This window comes from Pleurodeles waltl, chromosome 4_1, assembly GCF_031143425.1.
Source record: "Pleurodeles waltl isolate 20211129_DDA chromosome 4_1, aPleWal1.hap1.20221129, whole genome shotgun sequence".
Lineage (NCBI taxonomy): Eukaryota > Metazoa > Chordata > Amphibia > Caudata > Salamandridae > Pleurodeles > Pleurodeles waltl.
Window position 1 is genome coordinate 917805827 of NC_090442.1, and position 22637 is coordinate 917828463.

The window sequence follows — 22637 nt, forward strand, 5'->3', positions numbered from 1 at the left end:
CAGGGGACACTGAAAGGCCAATGGAGGAATCATTAAAAGGCATCTGGGAACTTTTTGATATCATCAGGCTTATCATATTTCTTTGTTCTTTCATCAGTAGGGACAACCATCACAGCTGGTTTAAAGAAGCTTTACTTGATGCCCAAGCATTTGAGATAAGGGTAACGAGCGAGAAAGCATCTTAGTGTTGCATTCGTGTCCACTGAAAAAAACGACAATGTTTTGTGCAACCAACAGTCAGAAAGACCAGGCACCAAAAAGCCTTTCTTCTGTGTGGCTGCCTGCAATATTGATCTGGCATGTTGATGTTGACGAAGTGCACTATCATCGGTCATTGAATGGCAGACCTGGGCTGTCCCCTTGGGTGTTGTCTGTGTGACTTTTGAAGTTGCAGAGGTTCTGCATATGTGAAATGCAACAGACACGGGTAGAAGGGTGGTATGTAAGTGACTATGTGGTCCTGCTTCCTCCCATTCCGGGATATCATAGTCTGACAATATTGCTGCAAGAATGATCCTCCCTATCAGTTATTTTGTGCTCTAGGTCGCAAATTACATTTAGGGATGGCCCCAGTCTCCTCTCTACATCATTAAGCCGGCCTTTTGCTTAATCAAAATGAGTATGGAAGACTGCAGAGTCTGAGTGGATAGACCTGAGCTCTATAGGCATTTCCGTATTCATTGTTTCCAGTTTCCCATTTGCTGATTTCCTTCATTTGAATTTTCACTGTGACATCTGGTTCTTTAGCCATGCTTGATGTCAGTGCTGAAAAGAATAACTGTCTTGTCAACTGTGGGGTCAGCAGAATTGACAAACGGATTCAAGAACTACCTTTATAGATACTTTATTAGATGGGTGATCGCTGAGAGGGTAAAGACACAGACGAAAACGCAGTCCAGTTGATTTTCCTGCAGGTTGGTCTCCCACAGTCGATGAGGGTCAAAGAACATCTCTATGCGGTTTTGATGAGTGAAACCCATAACAATCAGCAAACAAAGCATGTGTAGTTGAGGTGCAGCAGTGCAACCAAAGGTTCTTGTGGTGTGAGGTATGAGCACAGGTGGAAGTTTAGGCCCACAGGTAGTGTTGTGGTGATGGTTTTTATCAAAGACAGACCAGGCCCTCTAGGGCCAAATATACAGGTGTCAACCAGAGGCGTGTAAAATGTCACACAAGGTGGCTAGTAGTTCTGTGTCTCAGCATGCATTCCCCAGGTGTAGGAGGCAGTGCACACTCTACAGGACACATGCCATAGATTCCATAATGAAGAGTATTTTCTCATAGAAATCTGTGAAATGCTCATGATCATTTGCAAAGCCTGTGTTTGAGGAACATATGTCAGTAACATTCCCATTTCACTGCCACTTCTACATAAATCCCTTGTTTATGTTACTGGGGTCTCATTAACAAGATACGGCAGAATTTGTACACAGCCACTGTGGTGCATGTGTGCCGCTCTGTATGCAGCCTAACTGTCTTCAGCTTGGATCAAGTAAAGCCATCTGATGCAATCGGGGCAGGCCTTTGTAGGAGGACAGGAAGAGAAAGCACTGTCCTCACACACAAACTACTTCCAAGAATTGGGTGCATGCAAAGAAGATCAGGCACAGTATCATTTTAAACTGCCTGCACCTCCTTACTGGAATACAGTGCATGTGCCCTATCCATGACTGTCCAGTGGTTACTCTAAAAAGGAAATGTTTCAGATGGAATGCTTCTGAAAGGCTGTCAGAATGAAGTATTCATTGGAAAGAGTTGGCAGGACTGGATTAACTCTCATGCATTTATTTCCCACTCGTGAGAACTCACATAGTTCCCAGGCTGCATGAAATGCACTGTACAGACCATTCAATATGTGCTAGTGAAGGAGAAATTATTGAAAATGTTTCGAAAAAATTGAGACTAGAATTTTCAGTGTAAGGTACTTCTACATTCTGTAATAGCCCTAGTGAATGGACACCTGAGTGACAAAGGAGGAAAACAATGAATTTACATCTGAGAACCATGAGGTACTCATTATAACTATTATAAAACCATGTTTCTTAGATGTTTGTCAGCATCACTGAATATCATCCCATGTTTCCATTTGTGCATATAAACTTTAATGATTATATGCCTGATTCAGATCTCAGCTGATGGAATACTCTGTCACAAACGTGATGGATATCCCCCTCCATTGTAATATGATCTCTATAGGATAAAATGAGATAGTAATACGGCAGACTGTTTATCTGTCACGTGTGATGGAGTATTCCCCTCCACCAAGATCTAAATCAGGCCCCAAGTCTTGTCATTGTGGTATACTATGGAATTGCCACCATCATTGGAGTTGAAGTTGCATTTGAAACTTGCTGGGACCATTAAATTTGACTTGCCATGTTGTTCTTCCTTTTCAGAATTTATCTAGTAAACTTGCCCAGATCACATGCCACGGAAATCTATGCCACAGCTTCCAGTCCTTCAATACCTGTTATACAGACACCGGACTCTGGGGATTATACATGGTGTGTGAGCCGAATACCGTCGAAGACATGATGCACTTTGTTCAAAAAGAGTGGTAAGAAAGTAATGATAAATTAGCTAAAGCAGTCTGTTTTTTGTGTGTAGTTAATGAAATGTACACCTATTAAAATAGTGCGTGCATTTTGTATTATTTGCATAAATTTAACATTGTTTATAATAAATGCAGCTGTATGTATGTGTTTTTATATGGCAGGAAAATAAGTTGGCTTTTCAGGTAGTTGAAAAATGAATTGTAAGCATGCTTGAGGATGTTTGTACCTGAAGCTATAAGGTAAAAAAAAAAAAAAAAAAAATATTAGAAGGTTCCTTTTTCTTTATCTCCACAAGATAAGACTTGTATACATATATATGTGTGTGTGTGTATGTTCGATGGCACGTGTAGCTTCAGATACACATGCTATGCATAGCTCTTCCTACAACTAGTGTTGGGCTCAGAGTGTTACAAGTTGTTTTTCTTCCAAGAAGTCTTTTCGGAGTCTTGGGATCGAGTGTCTCCTCCTCTCAGTTCCATTGCACATGGGCATCGACTCCATTGTTAGTTTTCCCTCCACGGTCTGGTTCGGACGTGTTTCCTCTCGCTCCGAGATTTAGATTGGGAAAACCTCTAAAAACCTTATTATTCATCGGTATTGTTTCAATCGCGTTTCCCATCAAGAATTGAACCGGTAGTACCGTCGGAACCTTCATTTTTCACCCTTCGGGGCGCGTGTGTCCGACTCTGGCCTGTTTGGGCCTACCGAGTGGTAAGCCAGATGGATCGGACTCCATTCCGATTCTGCCCTCTGTGCCACGCGAAGTACCCCTATACGGACCAACACTTGGTTTGTAATTTGTGTCTTTCTCTGGACCATCAGGAGGAAGATTGTGAGGCCTGTCGATCTTTTCGATTAAAGAAGACTGTAAGGAAATGGCACCCTGTTGCAGTTACCCCCCCCCCCACTTTTTGCCTGGTACTGATGCTGACTTGACTGAGAAGTGTGCTGGGACCCTGCTAACCAGGCCCTAGCACCAGTGTTCTTTCACCTAAAATGTACCATTGTTTCCACAGTTGGCACACCCCTGGCACACAGATAAGTCCCTTGTAAAAGGTACCAGTGGTACCAAGGGCCCTGTGACCAGGAAAAGGTCTCTAAGGGCTGCAGCATGTGTTGTGCCACCCTTAAGGACCCCTCACCTAACACATGCACACTGCCATTGCAGATTGTGTGTGTTGGTGGGGCGAAAAAGGCAAAGTCGACATAGCATCCCCCTCAGGGTGCCATACACACAAAATACTCCCTGTGGCATAGGTATGTCACCCGTCTAGCATGCCTTACAGCCCTAAGGCAGGGTGCACCATACCACAGGTGAGGGCATAGCTGCATGAGCAATATGCCCCTACAGTGTCGAAGTCTATTCTTAGACATTGAAAGTACAGTGTGGCCATATTAAGTATATGGTCTGGGAGTTTGTCAAAAATGAACTCCACAGCTCCATAATGGCTACAAAGAATACTGGGAAGTTTGGTATCAAACTTCTCAGAATAATAAACCCACACTGATGCCAGTGTTGGATTTATAAAAAAATGCACAGAGGGCATCTTAGAGATGCCCCCTGTATTTTACCCAATCCTTCAGTGCAGGACTGACTGGTCTGTGCCAGCCTGCTGCTGAGAGATGAGTTTCTGGCCCCCTGAGGTGAGAGCCTTTGTGCACTCTGTGGTCGGAAACAAAGCCTGCACTGGGTGGAGGTGCTTAACACTTCCCCCCTGCAGAAACTGTAACACCTAGCAGTGAGCCTCAAAGGCTCAGGCTTCGTGTTAAAATGCCCCAGGGCACTCCAGCTACTGGAGATGCCCGCCCCCTGGACACAGCCCCCACTTTTGGCGGCAAGGCCAGGGGAGATAATGAGAAAAACAAGGAGGAGTCACCCAACAGTCAGGACAGCCCCTAAGGTGTCCTGAGCTGAGGTGACCCCTGCCTTTAGAAATCCTCCATCTTAGTTTTGGAGGACTCCCCCAATAGGATTAGGGATGTGCCTCCCCTCCCCACAGGGAGGAGGCACAAAGAGGGCGTAGCCACCCTCAAGGACAGTAGCCATTGGCTACTGCCCTCCCAGACCTAAAAACACCCCTAAATTCAGTATTTAGGGGCTCCCCAGAACCTAGGAAACCAGATTCCTGCAACCTGAAGAAACAAGGAGGACTGCTGACCTACAAGCCTGCAGAGAAGGAGGAAGACGACAACTGCTTTGGCCCCAGCCATACCGGCCTGTCTCCAACTTCGAAAACCTGCAACCAGCGACGCATCCGACAGGGACCAGTGACCTCTGAATCCTCAGAGGGCTGCCCTGGACTACAGGACCAAGAAACTCCTGTGAACAGCGGCCCTGTTCAAAACCAGCTGCCTCTTTGCAACAGAGAAGCAACTTTCAAAGACTGCACGTTTTCCCGCCGGAAGCGTGAGACTTCACACTCTGCACCCGATGCCCCGGCTCGACCTGCATAAAACAAACACCTCAGGGAGGACTCCCCAGCGACTCTGAGCCCGTGAGTAACCAGAGACGACCCCCATGAACCCCCACAGCGACCCTGCAGAGAGAATCCAGAGGCTCCCCCTGACCGTGACTGCCTGTAACAAGGGACCCGACACCTGGAACCAACACTGCACCCGCAGCCCCCAGGACCTGACGGAACCGAACTTCAATGCAGGAGTGACCCCCAGACAACCCTCTGCCTAGCCCAGGTGGTGGCTGTCCCGGGAAGCTAAAACTCCAATAGACACGGCTGATGGCAGGGCCCTAGTCAGGGCCGTGTGGTGGTACAGACTGCATAACAAACGGTGTCTCCGGATAACGGTCCGGAGTGCCGGCGAGCCAGAGGTTGGGACGAAGGAAACAGGCTCCACAGAACTGAAGCGGCGTGCAGTGGGTATAGAGAGCTGGCCTGGTGTGTGGTGGGTACCTAAGGTACTTACACCTTATACCAGGTCCCTATTAGTGTAGTGTAGGCAGTGTCTAGAAGCCAGGCTCTCTAGAGGTAGCTGTGGATGAGTAGCCAAGGCTTATCTAGGAGACATGCAAAGCTCATGCAATGCGACTGCAGTCACACACATGAAAGAAAACACTCACTGTTACAAAAATAATGGTATTTTATTTTAGTGACATAATTAACAAAAAGTACTATAGGCAACCCTCCAATAGGAGGTAAGTAACACACTAGATATGTACACTAGTAATCAGAAATGGGCATAAATAGCAATAGAAAACAGTGCAAATAGCAGTAGACAGTAGTGACCCTAGGAGGAGCCTAAACCATATACTAAATAAATAGAATGCGAATGCAGGACTGCCACCCACGGACCGCCACCTATGTAAGTGGAATGTGTAGAGGGGAGCTGGGGGAACTAGACAATCCCAAAGGAAAGTACCATAGTGCCCCCAGCAACCAGGAAGAAAAGAGTAAATTACTGGATTTTTCCCAAACCACCCAAAAGGACGCAAAACAAGATAATGCAGCACCCAGACAAGACTGCAAGAAACCAGCGGTGGATTCCTGGAAAGGAAAACCTATGGAAAAAGGGGACCAAGTCCAGAAGTCACAGAAGTGTCTGGTGGGGGCAGGAGCCACTACCCACCCATCTGTATTTGCAGGAGTTGGTCGTCAGTAGGACGAAGACGGTCAGCAATGCAGTCCTGGAGTCGGAGAAGAGCTCCTGCATGATGCAGTAAACATCCCACGCGAGATGGAAGATTGGAGTCGTTCAGTGGTGTGGAAAAGCCACCAACAAACCTTGGCAAAGGCAGAAGTTGCGATAAGCAAAAGTGAAGTTGCCGGGCACCAGCAAGGTCCAGGAGGATTCAGCCCACAGGAGGACTTCTGAGGGGGACCCTCAGCAAGGCAGAGAGTCCACAGAAGAAAAGACAGCCCCCACAGGAGATCCACTGGATGAGGAACCAGGAGTCGCTGAAGAGCCCACGCAGTACAACTGAAGAAGGGTCCCACGTCGCAGGAGGATCACTCAGAAGGCTGTGCGTCGCAGGAAAGAGTGCTCAGGGCTGGGGCTACACGGAGCCTGAACATCCCTTGGAGGAGATGCCAACAAGATTTGGTAGCTTCACGAGACGTGGTGCACGGGGGTACTGTCCTGCATGGGAAGGCAAGGGTTTACCGTCACCAAAGTTGGACAGTTGGTAGAGAGGACCGAGGGGACCACTCCAGACCACCCACCCGTGATGCAGGATCCACGCAGCTCAGGATGAGAGGAGATCCACGCAGGCGGTCGTTGTTGCAGTTGGTGCCTGCGGATGCAGAGGAGTGTCTCCTTCACTCCAAAGGAGATTCCTTCTTCCTTCTCGTGCAGGCTGAAGACTTGTTGTCCTCCGAGAATGCACAGCTGGGGAAATGTTGCAGAAGCTGGAAGGAGCCGTGGAAACAATGTTGCAAGCAAAGTCTTCGTCGTGGATGCAGATTGTCTGCTTCTGGAGGGTCCAGTTGCAGTTCCAGTGGCCCGAAGTAGAGGTTGTAGAGCAGTCCTGCTGGAATCTTGCAAGCTGAATCTGTGGACCCACCTGAGGGAGAGACCCTAAATAGCCCTGGAAGGGTAATTGGTCACCTAGCCAGGTGACCATCTATCAGGAGGGGGCTCTGACGTCACCTGCCTGGCCTTGCCACTCAGATGCTCCCAGAGGCCTCTTCCCACCTTGGATTAAAGATGGCAGAATCAAGGTACCGTCTGGAGGAGCTCTGGGCACCACCCCTGGGATGGTGATGGACATGGGAGTGGTCACAACGTTTCCATTGTCCAGTTTCACGCCAGAGCAGGGACTTGGGGTCCCTGAACCAGTGCAGACTGGTTTATGCAAGGAGGGCACCAAACGTGCCCTTCAAAGCATACCAGTGACTTGGGGAGGCTCCCAGTTCTGCCTTCCTGATCTTGAGCTGATCAAGCAGCAGGAGGGCAGACACCTGTCTGAGGGATGGCAGCAGCTTGTGACGCCAGGAAAACCCCAGAAGGCTGGTAGGAGAAATGCTGGGGTTACTCTAAGGAGCCACCAGAATGCATGCAATCATACTTCCAATACTGGCAACAGTATTGGGGTATGATTCTGACATGTTTAATACCAAACATGCCTAGGTTCGGAGTTACCATTATGTAGTTGGACATAGGTATGACCTATGTCCAGTACACGCATAAAATGGCGTCCCCGCACTCACGAAGTCCATGAAAATGGAGCATGAGTTCGTGGGGACACCTGTGCTCATGCAAGGGTGCCCTCACACGGAGGTACTTGCACCCTGCCCTCTGGGCTAGAAGGGCCTACCATAGGGGTGACTTAGCGACCTGGTGCAGTGACCTGTCGTGAAAAAGGGTGCATGCACCATTTCACACAGGCTGCAATGGCAGGCCTGCTGGACCAGTTTGCATGGGCTCCCGATGGGTGGCATAATGCATGCTGCAGCCCATGAAGGACCCCTGGTGCCCCAATTCCCTGGGCATCATATAGTGGGGACTTAGAAAGGGGGCACTAGTATGCCAAATGTGGGGTGTGTGTGGTCCAAGCAACCAAATTTAAAGCGAGAGAGCACAGTCACTGGGGTCTTGTTTAGCAGGATCTCAGTGAACACAGTCAATCACACGGACAACAGGCAAAAAGTGGGGGTAACCATACCAGAAAGAGGGTACTTTCCTACGGGGTCATCCCTGGACCTGCGGATGAGGAGCAGCCTGCGACCGTTGAGATCGTGCTCTTGAGGTTGGAGCAGCTGTTGATGCCCTGAGGCATGCTGACAGAATAGACAGACGCAGTTGGGAGGTGAGCAGCCTCTGGTGTTGTCTCGAAGAAGGCCGCCAGGGTGGCGAGCAATGCCATGGAGAGAAGCAGGTCAGCATCAGCCCCATCCTCCCCCTTCCCCCCCCTCCGATGCTGGCAGTGAGCAAGGATAGCAGCCGCATGGTCCTGCAGTACGGTTGGCCCACATTAGGGTGAGGAACGCTCACAGAGGAGCCGGGCAACTACACAGATATGGCATACCAGGATGCAGTGAGGGTGGCCCTGGGTGCAGGAGACTGTACTTTGTCACGGACTGGTGCAGGGACAAAGGAACAGGCCCCGCGTGCATCAAAGATGAGGCCTGGAGGTGGGGGAAGCACCATTAGACATAGTGAGAAACCTGTTGGTGACTCACCACTGTGGGTGCTGTGTTATTGAAGGGCTGCCGGCATGCCTTCCATCTGCAGCAGGGACTTACACCCTACTCTGAGAAGGGACCACAAAGACACTACAAGCCCTGCAAGGAGAGTCCGAAGTAGCAGAGACCCTAGGATTGTGGTGGGGGCAGTGAAAAGATAGTAAAACCAGGAGACTGGCATAGATGAAAAGCCTATTGCCCCTGGGAGAAGTTCATACCAGCATTGGCCAGTTGGCCCACACTGTGGACCAAAAGATAACAGAGAGCTTTTGAGAATCATTGTAGCTTGGTGGACTCAGCAGACGAGACAAGTCCGCCAAACCAGTGACAGCTGGAGTGCTATGTGAGCGAAAGTTCAGACTGGTAACTGGGGCGAGCAGCGCAACATGCAGGGATACAGTGGAGTGGTGCCTCCAGAGGCGTTCACCTGGCGGAGTGCACTGAAAACGCTGCATCTTCATCTAGATGGGGAGCCATGAAAAAGGGGTGACCAGCATAAGTGTCAAAGGCGCACTGTTGTATATAGGAAGTAAAACATGACGCCCTGCCAGAGATGCAATCATTGTCAAGGACAGGGCGCTGCGTTCGTCAAACACCATTATACAGTCTACCACCCCACGCCAACAGACTCAAAGGATCACAATCCAGAGTGGTGCGGAGGATGCAGAAGACACACCAGGGGAGTCGAAGAAGCCAACAAGGAACAAACTGTTAGCTGCAATACAGAGAGCAAGGACTGCGCTAGAGCATAACATTGAGACCGTCTCAATAGATGTTAACCTGCTGCAGGCAGACCTGTGGAAGGTGGCGGACATAGACAAGGATGCTCAGCATAATGTTGAGGACCTGAAGGGAGAGGTAGCCACACTCAAGCGCCAGATATCCCGGGGAACTAAAATACTTTCGTGAAGTTGTGGGTGCCACTCTCACGGAGTAACATTAGGGATCTGGGGTTCCCTGAACTAGTGGAAGGAAATGCGACATAAACTTTTCTTTAGGACTGGGTGCGGACTGAACTCAAACCGAAGGGCCTGTCAGAATCCCTTGTAGTTGAAAGGTCACATGGGGCACTTGTGCCCCCTCCCTCACCAGAGGCCCTCTCTCCACAGACTCCAATGCCTAATATCCTCAACTATTGGAATAGAGATGGCATACTGCGAGCGGCCAGGGAGCAAACTGTAACACAGTATGGAAATGCACAGATAGCGATCTTCCCAGGCTATACAAGGAAAGTATAGTACCCATGGAAATCCTTTGTGGAAGTTAAACACAAACTGAAAGCCCTGCAGCTACATTACATGCTGCTCTACCCAGCCCATCTGAAAGTCATGCATTAAGGGAAAATGCACTTCTGCGTTCTAGCTGAAGTAGTCTGGGAGTGGCTGGAATAGTGAGACAAAACACCAGTGATCAGCCAGGGAACTGGCTGCAGACAAAATCAAGGCCCTCGTCCAAAAGGAGCAGCCAGACCACTACAGCCGGCAACCGAGGGATCTTCTACTGTGGCCCGATCACCCCGAGAAAATCATGATCAGTGAGGATGGAGAGATGCAGCTAATTGCATCGGAAGCCCAGAAAATGACAACCAACAGCGAGAGCCAGCAGCAAACAATTGAAATGGGAGATGGGACACGAGATCGGCAGAAGGATGATGTCCCGGACACTCTTATGTCAGCTCCCGGTGCCCGAGATGTGGATTGATGGGGTGCCTTCCCCATCCCCGTGGCGGGGGGAGGGGGAACAGAAAACTATGGACAGGTGGTGAGAGTTGATAAGAGATGGAGGCTTAGCATAAACTGGGAGACGCACAGAGCGCAAGGTAGGACCAACGAGGTGATGTGGAACTATTTACCACCAACATAATGGGACACTTGCATGAGGTGTGGGAGAGCCAGTCCGTGAGGCTGGCCAGATACCTAAATTGGGGGAAGTTTTGTTATATTTATTGGTCCCAGTTGGACAAGCAGGAATGCTGTGCCAGTCCCAGCACAAGCAAAGTGTGGGCATCATTAGACAACTGGTTGTGCTATGTTTGCCTGAGGGAGGGGAAGGGATAGTTCAATTATGTTAGTTTGTTTATTGTTATTGATCAGCAGTTGAGGAAGAGAGTCTCATGTAACATGGCAGATGGGATCATGCACCCACCATATAGAGTATATTGGGGGGGGTGGAATACAGGCTAATGACCTGAAACGTTAAAGGCCTACATACCTATGTCAAGCACTCTAGAGTGCTATCCTTTCTAAAAAGACATAACGTTAGTATTGCGTGCCTGGAGGAGACTCATTTGGATAACACAGGGGCAACACGACTAGCTAAAAAATGGAGGGGTCAGACATATCACTCATCATACTCCACCTATGCTAAGAGTACGCTGATATGATGGCCGCAGGCCTGCCTTTCTCGCTTACATACATGGAGGCTGATGTAGGTGGGAGGTATGCAGGGTATGTTGAACGGGAAGTCGCTGACGATACTAAACTATGCACTTAACATGGACAATACCACCTTCACAGGTCTACAGGACCTAGTGCTACAGGATGTGGGCTCCCCCTCATATGGTTAGGTATCTTCAGTTTTGTGATGAACGGTTGCCTGGATAGGTCACTGTCCAGGACAGGAACAAATGATAGCCTTGGGTCAGGCCATGCAGAACCTGGGGATTTTTGACATATGGCGAGAGAAACATTCCATCGACCAAGTTTATACATGCCATTCCCCGACACTTAATACTTACAGTATACTGGACAGAATATTAGTGACAGGTATCCAGAAAGGAGGGATATGGAAGTGTCACATGGCATGTTTCCTGTCAGATCATTCCCCTGTTAGCTGTACAATTAACTGGGACCACCAGGGGACAAAAGAACATACCTGAAGAATGTCAGTTAAGGTAATGACGGATGTGGTGGGCAAAGAAGCACTCTCACAGGCCCTGATGGACTATATATCACTGAACTGGGGGAACGACTGCACGTAGAGCAGCGGAGTGGAATGCCTTAAAGGCAGTGTTGCAAGGGACCCTCATGGGCCTGACATGCGGAATGAGACGACATCTCCAGTCAGACTTAGTAAAGGAAGAAATCGATCTAGCAGCTATACAAGCGGAAGCAGGAACATTAGAGGGTGCAGGTGAAAGGGAACCTAGGATGTGCAGGTGCATAGCAGATATCTGGGATTTTCTAAATAAGTTTAGCCAAACGCAATTTAGACAAAGATTACATCAAGAGCGTGACAAATCAGGGCGGCTACTTGCCTGGATACTCTGTATGAACAGGCCCCCCCACACATGACGCACCTGAGAACTTCAGAAGGACATTGTACAAAAGTAGCCTTTTCTAGCTTGGTTACCCCCACTTTTTGCCCATTTGTCAGTGTTTTTGACTGAGTTCACTGGTATCCTGCTAACCAGGAATCCAGTGATTATGCTCTATCCTTTTAAACTTGATGGCTGGAACCTTTTTCACCCCACATTTGACATACTGGTGCCCCCATGTAAGTCCCTAGTGTATGGTACCTAGGTACCCAGGGCATTGGGGGTACCGTGGGATCCCTACGGGCTGCGGCATGTATTATGCCACCCACAGGTAGCCCATGCAAAGTGTTATGCAGACCTCCCATTGCAGCCTGCGTGAAAGGGTGTATGCACCCTTACACTACCAGGTCACTGTAAATTCACCCCTATGGCAGGCCTTCCTAGCCCAGAGATGCCCCCACGAACTCCAGCTCCATTCTCCTGGACTTCGTGAGTGCAGGGATGCCATTTTACGCGTGTACTGGACATAGGTCACTACCTATGTCCAGCTACATAATGGTAACTCCGAACCTAGGCATGTTTGGTATCAAACATGTTGAATCATACCCCAATACTGTTGCCAGTATTGGAAGTATGATTCCATGCACTCTGGGGGCTCCTTAGAGGACCACTAGCATTGCTACCACCAGTCTTGCAGGGTTTTCCGGGCAGACCAAGCTGCTGCCACTCCACAGACAAGTTTCTGCCCTACTGCTGCTTGATACGTTTGAGCCCAGGAAAGCCGAACAAAGAATTTCCTTTAGGAGAGGGAGGTCACACCCTGTCCCTTTGGAAATAGGTGTGCCTTGCCTTGGAGGCTTAGCCTCCCCAAGCCACTGGTATGCTTTGAAGGGCACATTTGGTGCCCACCATGCATAAACAAGTCCATATCGGTTCAGGGACCCCCAGCTCTGGCGCAAAACAGGGGTGGTGCTCAGAGCTCCTCCAGAGGGTCCCTGGGTTCTGCCATCCTGGTCCCAAGGTTAGCAGGGAACTCTGGGAGCATCTGAGTGGCCAGGCCAAGCAGTTGACGTCTGAGGCACCTCCTGATAGTCTCCACAAAGTTTACACACAGTTCCAAAATCAGAGAAAAAAAGAGATCGAGGGTTATAGTGGTAAAGACAGGTTTCCAGAGACAAAAAAAGGGGGGGAAGCAATATGCTTGAAGCAAGAGCCCTCACTCACCGTCCGGTGACATGCTTCATCATAGGGCTATGCTCCTCGTCAGGCCGGCACTGCAATGCCTGACGGGCCCCACAAAGGGGCTCTTTGCCGGAGATCTTTTAGGCAGTTGGTGTAGAGCCGGTCAGATGAAAAAAAGAAGAAAGAGGATTGGTATGGAAGAGATTAAAAATGACTAGGGGTAAAAAATTTATTTATTCAGATATTTAAACCCCTGGCATAGTTAAAAACATCGTTTTAGGGATATAGTAAGTTAATGTATACAATCCCTCGAAATTATAACAATTTTCACTAGAAATTCAAGTAAAAAAAGGGTACAAAAAAGAGTATACAGAATCACTGTGATACTCAATCAAGGGGTCAACATGTTTCTCGCTATATTGAGTTGAAATTGATCTCATGCGATTCATCAGGACCTATTTACGTACCTAATCCTTTATGAAAACTGCTTTTTTGCATTAATTTATTCAAAACCCTCCAAGTATTACTGGTGGGCTCCCTCAGGGAGGTGGCAGGCTCTAAATTCCATTATGAATTGATATCGAACCACAAAAGTTGGTTCACCTGTGAGCCGTCTCCTTCCCCGGAAGGGTTCCGGGGAAGGAGACGGCTCACAGGTGAACCAACTATAACCCTCGATCTCTTTTTTTCTCTGATTTTGGAACTGTGTGTAAACTTTGTGGAGTATATAATTGGGAGAAATACACACTGGACCAGGAGATATTCGTTTTTTCTCCAAATCTCCCGTTCTGCCCCTCCTTTTTTGAAATTGACCTCCTGATAGTCACCTGGCTATGTGATCAAGTACACTACTAGGGCTGTTTAGGGTCTTTCTCTGGGGTGGGTCATTAGCTTCGGATTGCAAGATTCTAGCAGGACTCCTCTGCAGCCTCCACTTCAACTTCTAGCCACTGGAACAGTTACTGGACCATCCAGGAATCAACAATCTGCAGCCACAAAGAAGACTCTTCTTGCAACATTGTTTCCACGGCTCCTTCCAACTTCTGCAACATTTCCCTGGCTGTGCTCCCTCTGAGGGCGGCAAGACTTCAGTCTGCACTAGAAGGAAGAAGGAATTTCCCTTCGAGTGAAGAAGTCACTCCCCTGCATCCGCAGGCACCTACAGCAACGACGACTGGTTGTGTGGATCTCCTCTCATCCTGAGCTGCGTGGATCCTGCATCATGGGTGGTGGTCCAGAGTAGTCCTCTTGGTCCTCCCTGCCAGCTATCCAACTTTGGTGGATGTAATCCCTTGCCTTCCCAAGCAGGACAGTACCCCCGTGCACTGCGTCTCTTGCAGCTGCCAAGGCTTGTTTGCATCCTCTCCAAGGAAACTTCAGGCTACGTGCAGCTCCAGCCCTCAGCACTCCTTCCTGCGATGCACAGCCCTCTGTGTGGTTCTCCTGCAGCATGGAATCCCTTTCCATAGTGCTGCTTGGGCTCCTTCTGCGTCCCCCATCCTGTGGGACTCCTGTGGGTGCGGCCTCTGCTTCTGTGCATGTGCCCTCTGTGTCGCTGACGGCCCCCTCTGACTCGCCCTCCTGGGTTGAGTCCTCCTGGGCCTTGGTGGTCCCCGGCAGCACCACTTTTCTACTAACCGCAAATTTGCCTTTGCTGAGGCTTGTTAGTGGAATTCCTGCACCAACACCTGTCTGCAATCTTCACTCCAGCGTGGGACATCTTTTTCATCCATCAGGAACTCTTCTCTGGCTCCAGGGGTGCAGTGCTGACCTGTTCTTCCTCACCGTCGACCAACTCCTGCAAGTACAGCTGGGTGGGTAGTACCTCCTACTCCTCCTGAACTCCACTGACACTGTTGGACTTGGTCCCCTCTCTCCACAGGTCTTCTCCTGGAATCCACCTCTGGTTTCTTGCATTCTTGTCTGGGTGTCTTCTTTTCTTCTTTTCCTTGCTTTTGGGTGTTTTGGGGAAATTCCTGTGATTTACTCCTGCTTTCCTGGTCGCTGGGGGGGGGAAGGGGGAAGGGGGGGGGTTTTACTGTGTTACTTACCTCTGTGGTTTTCTAGTACTCCCAGCTCCACTCTACACATTCGACTTACCTAGGTGGGGGGGTCCTGTGTTCGCATTCCATTTTGTTTAGTATATGTTTTGTGCTTCCCCTAGGGTCACTATTGGTTATTGCTATTTGCACTGTTTTCTGACCTTTTCTATGCCTATTGCTGTTTACTAATGTATGATTTTAGTGTATTACTTACCTCCTAGTGGAGGGTTGCCTCTCTAGTATTTTGAGGTATTGTGTTCCAAAAATAAAGTCCCTTTATTTTTGTACAACTTTGTGTTTTCTTTCATGGGTGTTAGTGCTATGTGACTACAGTGGTTTTGCATGAGCTTTGCATGTCTCCTAGATTAGCCTTGGCTGCTCATCCCCAGCTACCTCTTGAGAGCCTGACTTCTAGACACTGCCTACACTTCACTAAGAGGGGATACCTGGACCTGGTGTAAGGTGTAGGGAACTGGAGGAATTGCAGGTGGCGCTGGGCGTGCTGCTGAAGGCCAAGGCAGTTGGAGGGGTGGGGGAGGGGGGGGGTTAGTTTCCAGTAGAATTATATTGATTGTTCTCGCCAGAGACCACCCAGTGCCTATTAGAGGTGCTCAGGGAGGCTTGGAAAGTAGGGAAATTACACAAACTATGAGAGATGGAGAGATATGCCTGTTTTTTAAACCAGGGGTGGGTTGTGGCTGACTCTGCTGCTTATAGGTCCATTACCATGATCAACACAAATATAAAAATACTCTGTAAAACACTGGCTAACAGATTAGGCCCTCACTTGTCCAAACTGGTACATGAAGATCAGTGCGGGTTCATTCCTGGCAGAATTACGGCTATGAACTTAAAGCGTTTAGCCCAAGTGATGCACGAAGTGGAGGGTCGAGACGAGGAAATGGTCCTAGCCTCCATTGATTTAGAAAAAGCATTCCATACCATGGACTTGGGCTATCTCCTTGAGGTGTTGAAGGGGTATGGCTTTGAACCACACTTCTGTGGTTGGATTAAATTATTGTACATGAGTCCTGGCGCCAGGGTATGGATAGATAGGCAACGCTTTGAGGCATAGATACTAGAGCAGGGAACGAGACAGGACTGCCTGTTTTCTTCACTGCTGTTTGCGCTGGCCTTGTAACTGCTGGCAGCCCAAATGCATTGAGAACTTAAGTAATGGGGCATATGACTGGGAGAGGTAAGCCATGTGATATCGCTATATGCGGATGACTCACTCTTCTACCTATCCTATCCCGAGCCTCCTGAGGATCCTAGATGACTTTGAAGACATTTCTGGTCTTGGAATAAATAGAGCAAAGTGATTATTGTTTCCATTAGGGTCTTTGGCCGGTACTGGTGCTGAGGGACTGGTCTACTGTGGGGAAAAAAACATTTTAGATACTTAGGGTTGATGGTGGCTCACTCAGTGGCTGCATTATTGTGGCTGAAAATGGGTAGGGTGTTGGACTCCCATAGATCATTCATAGCTTTCTGGAATGCACTCCCCCTATCCCTGATGGGTAGACTGGCCACCTCAAAAATGATAATGTTACCCTGCTGTCTCTACATTCTGAAAACTTGTGCCTCATCCCGTCCGAGTGTTTTGCCAACTGGAGTCATTGGCAGGGCAGCTAGGGTGGCCATGGCCACCATTACACAATTTATGAGGAAGAGGGTTGGAGGTGCCCAGATTTGATTTGTACCATTACACCGCTCAGCTGCAACATGCAGCTATATGGTTAGATGAAGCAGTTAGTTGGGGAAAAAGGCTGTTACCTGGTCTGGTGGAAGCGGATAGACTCCCGGCATTGTTGATGGAGCAGGCGAGGGTGTTGATGTACTTGCCCTATGTGGTACCAGACCTAGAAAAATCATAAAAATTTTACTAGATCTGCCGGTCGAGTAACTTGAATAATCTGCTTGACCTAACTGAAATGTACTTGACCCATAAACTAATCTGTAATTGTGTAATCCTAGGCAAATATTTTATTTTACAGAGCTGCCTTTTTCTTCATTCTCACATATAAGTAGACCTTCAAATATGTGAGTTCAGCATTTCTGCTGTACAAAAACTCTTTTGTTTGATAAAATAGACTAAACGTTTGTCCCATGTATAATAATAATCTAGCCCACATATAGGGTACACATAATCCCTGATTTGCCTCTTGGTTTACTAATAGCATTGCCCCCAGGGCAGGGGCAGGAGTATTTCTCAGTTCATGTTTAAACACTCACTTTTAATAAATACATTACTAAAGCATAATGTGGTAGCACACAGTCATTGACAGACAGTAAATTTCCCATTGGAATGGCCAAAAACGTCCCCACCAACTTGCAGCTTTACTGATAAACTATAGTGTATTAAAATTAATCTGTGAAAACATTCAGAAAACATTTATCATGTGCAGATCACCAAGTAGTGTTCCGATTTGTATTCCTCCTATTAAAATATTTTTTTCATCCGATAGAAGTACAAAAAATGGGCTTTCACAACTACTAAAATATACTTTGAAATGGTTATACAGTTGACATAGTTATTTAAATGTGTGTTAGGAAAAATCGTATACCCTTCATCCTCTCATTTCATACTCTTTGTACAGAAAGTCAGACAGTTCACTTTATAAAATCCTTGAACTCTGCAGTCAGAGAAGTCAACTGGCGTATGACCTCTTTCTCTGAACACAGAGCAAATGTGATAAGATAAAAAGACAATTTAAAGGCATTTTATTGCTTCTTCACTTTCAGAGTGAGCAGAACACAGAGCACATGTTCTTGATCAACTCGCCACAACTGGCGAGTAGGTCGTAAATTTAGCTCGACCTGATATAATCTGACGCGGCGTAGCAAGTAGATTTTTTGAGGCCTGGTTAAGACAAACAGCAAAAATCTTGCAGCGATTTGTTAAGTCAATCCTTCAGCGGCTCTCTTCCATTGAGAGTCTCTGTTGTGGATTCTAATGCCAATCCAGGCCTGGAAAGATAGTAGCTGCGATATACTGGGAGATGCAGTGCAAGGTGTGGGTTAGTCCATTATAACTATCTAGATCAAATTTATCGAATCCCCAGTGGACTCAAACAAATGACACCAACTAGGCTAGATACCTGGTCGAGCTGTGTATGGGCAGCACATGTTTTCTTCATTTAGCCTGGGAGTGCAGTGCAGTAAGGTGCCACTCACCTGTGCTTGGATCCCACTCTGTGCTGTTGTTTGTTGGGCATCATTTCAAAATGTAAGGGGAAAAAGATAGTGTACAAATTTACGCAAAAAGCGATCATGCGTCACATGGATGGGGAGATGTAACCCAGAACCAACGCATTGGCATAAAGACATAGTAGAATGACATTGGCGGAGGAGATCCACATGAAAGTGAGTTGGTGGGATGACCAGGTAAATGAGGCACTCATAAGTTGGCGAGACCTGTGTGACCTTTGTTTTTAGACCCAGACACCACCACTAGTACAGAAGATTGATCCTCGGCAGATACAGATGACACAACGGACACTAGTAACTAAAAGGGCACACGCCATGCAGATCTATGGCAGGAACACACTACAGTTTATCCATATTGAAAATGCCCACTCATGTTCAAGAGATGTAGGAAGTGATGTTGTACTCGATTGTACCACGACTGCTGTTATGTGTTAAACTTGCAAAAATAAAGATTAAAAAAAAGTTGTATATTTCACGAGTGACACTTGTTCTGTGTAAGTAATAATGCACATAGTGATGATAAAAATAAATGTCTTAATAATTATAAGCATTCAAATATGGATCTTCTTTTTGAAGCGTAGCATATGCTTCTAAGTCAGACATCATGTTTTACAGTTTGTGCATCACATTCATCTGAAATGGAACCAGGAATTATAATATCATTCATATAAATGTTTTATAACGAATGGTAATTGCAAATTTTAAGTAGGTTCCATAATCTGGAAAGAAACCTTTTCCTAAACCATAGCATCCACTACAGGATAAGCCGTAATGTTCACGGCATACAAGTCTCTTTGAACTCTGTGGGAAGAAATATGCGGTTGTAATAATTTTTCCACTATTTGTTGCACAAGTTTGACTGTAATATAGTGTCCATTTACCACTAACAGTACAATAGTAATCACCACAAACCACATAATAAAATGCTCCTGTAGCAATCCAAACCTAGGATCGTGGTGGTATCAAATATCTGTTAAGAAACCAATGCTACAATGCAAAGATTTTCAGATGTGCTGTGCTTGAAAAATTTGGGGAGTGATCAGTTTCAACGTGTCCGGATTCAGTCTTACCAATAGGTCTAAATCAGATGGACAGCATCTCAATAGATGTTGTCTCTATAGGGGGGTTGAAATATTTTACCACAACATTCGATTGAGCCTTTGTTGTTGGAGAAATAAGGTGCCAGACTTCTCCGTGGAGATCAGTGCATGTAGAGCGTGTCTGGTCCCGGTAGTTCTCATCAGGGAATGTAGACGTTCTTGGGCATTCAGTTTATTAAGAGCAATCTGTTGCAGGATAGGGGGAGGAAGGGGGGTTCTAACTTGATTCCTCCTTTGTTTTTTTCTTTGTGGGACGACTGTAGAGGATTGGCCACATGATGCTTTCTAACGTAATCAATTGATACTTGTCTGTTCTTTCATGAGCCAGGCAGCGGCGGCAAAGCTACAGTTCTTATGCCTTTCATTCCCAACACAGGTACAGATGGTCGATATGCAGGTCCAAACACTTGTTTGACTGAAATCTTTTCTCGAGCCATATCTCCTAGGTTGGGGATTCACCCATCTGTAACTGTCAAACTTTAGTCTAGGTCAAAGGGATTCTTATCTGCCGCTTTTCCAGAGTTGTGTGGGTGAGGCATATGCATAGGTATGCCGAAGAGTACCTTGTATGAAGTATTTGTATTTTGGTACTTTTAAAACACATTCAGACCAGAGGTATCGAAGCGCTAAACGGAGTAAGAGACGCAGACACAATCAGCCAAAAACTACTGTGAAAACAGCCTTGTTTTTAGTTGCTTTCGAAACAATTGAAGTAAATTAATTCCTCTAATCTGAGCTGGTAAAGGGTTTCAGTGCTTAGCCGCAGCCACCGAGAAGGGCCGATCGCCCCATTTTACTTACAACTAGGTTCCAGTGCTAACCTGAGGTCTGCAGACCTTAAAGGATGGCCTGGAGAATACCACTTAAGAACACCTTGCAAATATCCTGAACCCGGGGAATGAAGGGCTTTATGGGTCAGGCACAGAGCTTTCAAGAAGATAAGTTTCCTAACAGGCAGCCATTGCAGCTTTTCGAGGCCCTTCTCAACGGATGCAAAGTTTGGCAAACCGAGCAACGGGCAGCCGCATTCTGAATAAACTGAAGCTTATACAAAGAGGATTGATTTATATTGAAGTACAATGTGTTACGGTAGTCCAGTCTAGATAAAATAAGTGCCAGGACCACCATCACTCTGAATTCTAGGGATATAAAAGGCAAAACCTTTTTTAAAATCTTAACCTACCAGAAACATGCACTTGCAGTTCTGTTGACCTGTGTGTCAAAAGTCAGAAGAGTCGAACATGAGCCACAGATTATTAGCTGCTGTAATGGGGATGGGCAATGTCCTGCAGGACTCAAGCCACCAACGGTTGCTCCAGACAGAGGTATTTGTCCCAAATATCAAAATCTGTTTTATCCCTGCTCATTTTCAGCCAGTTCTGAGCCATCCATTGACTAACTTCCCTTGTGCAAGGTTGGAACTTGTCTGCCACTGTTTCTCAGTTGTCTCTAATGGAAACGATAAGCTGAGTGTTGTCTGCGTACAATGACACCTGGAACCCAAAAGAGCAAACCAGTTTTGCCAGGAGGGCCACGTTCAAATTGAAAAGGGTCGGGCTGAGGGACGATCCTTGGGGGACTCCAAAAGAAAGCTGAAACGGGGCTGATCTCAAGTCAACGCAGCTAACCATGACTAATCTACCAAAAAGGAATGCCTTGAGTATTCTATGAGTTGTATCCCTCAGTCATGCCTGATACAATCGTTGCTCCATGAGCTGCGGTGAGATGGTATCAAATACTGCTGATAAGTCCAGTAATACAAGGATAGCAGCACCCCCGTAGTCTACCTGCCTACGGATGGTGTGTCTGGTTGCAACAAGTGCGTATTCAGTGCTATCATTTTTCCTGAACCCATGTAGAGAAGGGTCCAAACAACCACAGGTGAGCAGATAGCCTGTTAGCTCTTGGTTAACATGTTTTTCAAGAGCCTTGGCAGGAGCAGGCACTGTTCTGTTATTAATGCTCTCTGTATGCCATACATATGATGGACCCATCTAAACACGTACGTACTTAACACCCAGGCCATAAGGGCTTGCTTAAGTTTGTAGTTCGTGGGTTCTGTTAACCCTTTCGTGTTACTTTTGAATGGAATACTGAAATGGAGAAACCCCTCCATCAAACTCGTGGCATCTTTGTAAGTCTTTGGTGCAAACGCGGGACCATTGTACGAATGAAATATTTACCCTGCCTGTGGCAACGAAACACCACAAATCCTTTTATAATGGTTCGAGCATTAAGGTATCTTTCCGCCCAAACCCATTGGAAATGAGAACATGAATCGACCATTAATAAAATGTATTTAAAGTTTTTATCTGATTGTAAGGGACCACGGTGGTACAGCCAAAATTTGGAATGGTTTATTTAGCAATCAACAAAGGAGTTGGTCTGGCCTCTTGACAATGACATTTTTTTTTAATCTGCTGTCAAATGCCACATTTCTTTATGTAATCCTTAGTTTCTTTAAGTAAACCAGGCCACGAATACCTTTGCTGAAATAGGGAAATTGTGGCTCCCATTACAGCATGTATGGATGCTAAACCCTCATGGGCTGCCTTAATTAAATCTGATATGAATAGCTTATTATGTATTATTCTTCCTCCCACTGCTTCTGGATACACCACTCGAGTGTTTTCAGAATTAGGGGTGTAGGATTATTTACGAGGAAATCGTTCTGGAGGTGCTTCATCCTTTGTGGTTGCTTCCATTGTAGCCAGTGGGTCCTTGTTAAGATCCGGTCGCTGCAGCTATTTTTACAGTCTGTACTGTGGCTTTAGATGCAAAGTTAGCTGCAGAGTTCTCAAAAGCATAAATTCAATGGCGCTGGTGCCCTTATGTGTACCTCGTGTGGAAGCACATCTTTTAAGATGCCGTCCTTTCCCCAGAGCTGTGTGTTTGTAATTGGTTTCCTTTTTGAGTCTGTGGCTATATTCATTCTCCATTGTGGCAAATCCATATTTTAGGCTTGCACACAGAAAGAAAAGTGAGACATTATTAGTGTGTGAGGTTTAGTCTCAGTCCTTCGACTTGCATGCAACCAGGCATGTATCTCTACAACCTGTGCAGTACTGTTACCTAATGTTTGGGTGACGTGTGTCGCAGTTCAAATTTACTGTCTTTAAATATTCCTTGTACCAGTGCACAACCTGCTGAATATT

At 46.9% G+C, this 22637-nt stretch overlaps 1 protein-coding gene across 1 annotated transcript in view; it reads left to right on the forward strand.

Annotated features, from left to right (window-relative positions):
* The window catches only part of PMPCB (peptidase, mitochondrial processing subunit beta), a 221121-nt gene that overhangs the window by 115811 nt on the left and 82673 nt on the right, over positions 1-22637 (forward strand). The window contains exon 9 of the mRNA XM_069229689.1: positions 2397-2557. Within this exon, the coding sequence (XP_069085790.1) occupies positions 2397-2557 (161 nt within the window). The remainder of the gene's footprint in view (positions 1-2396; positions 2558-22637) is intronic.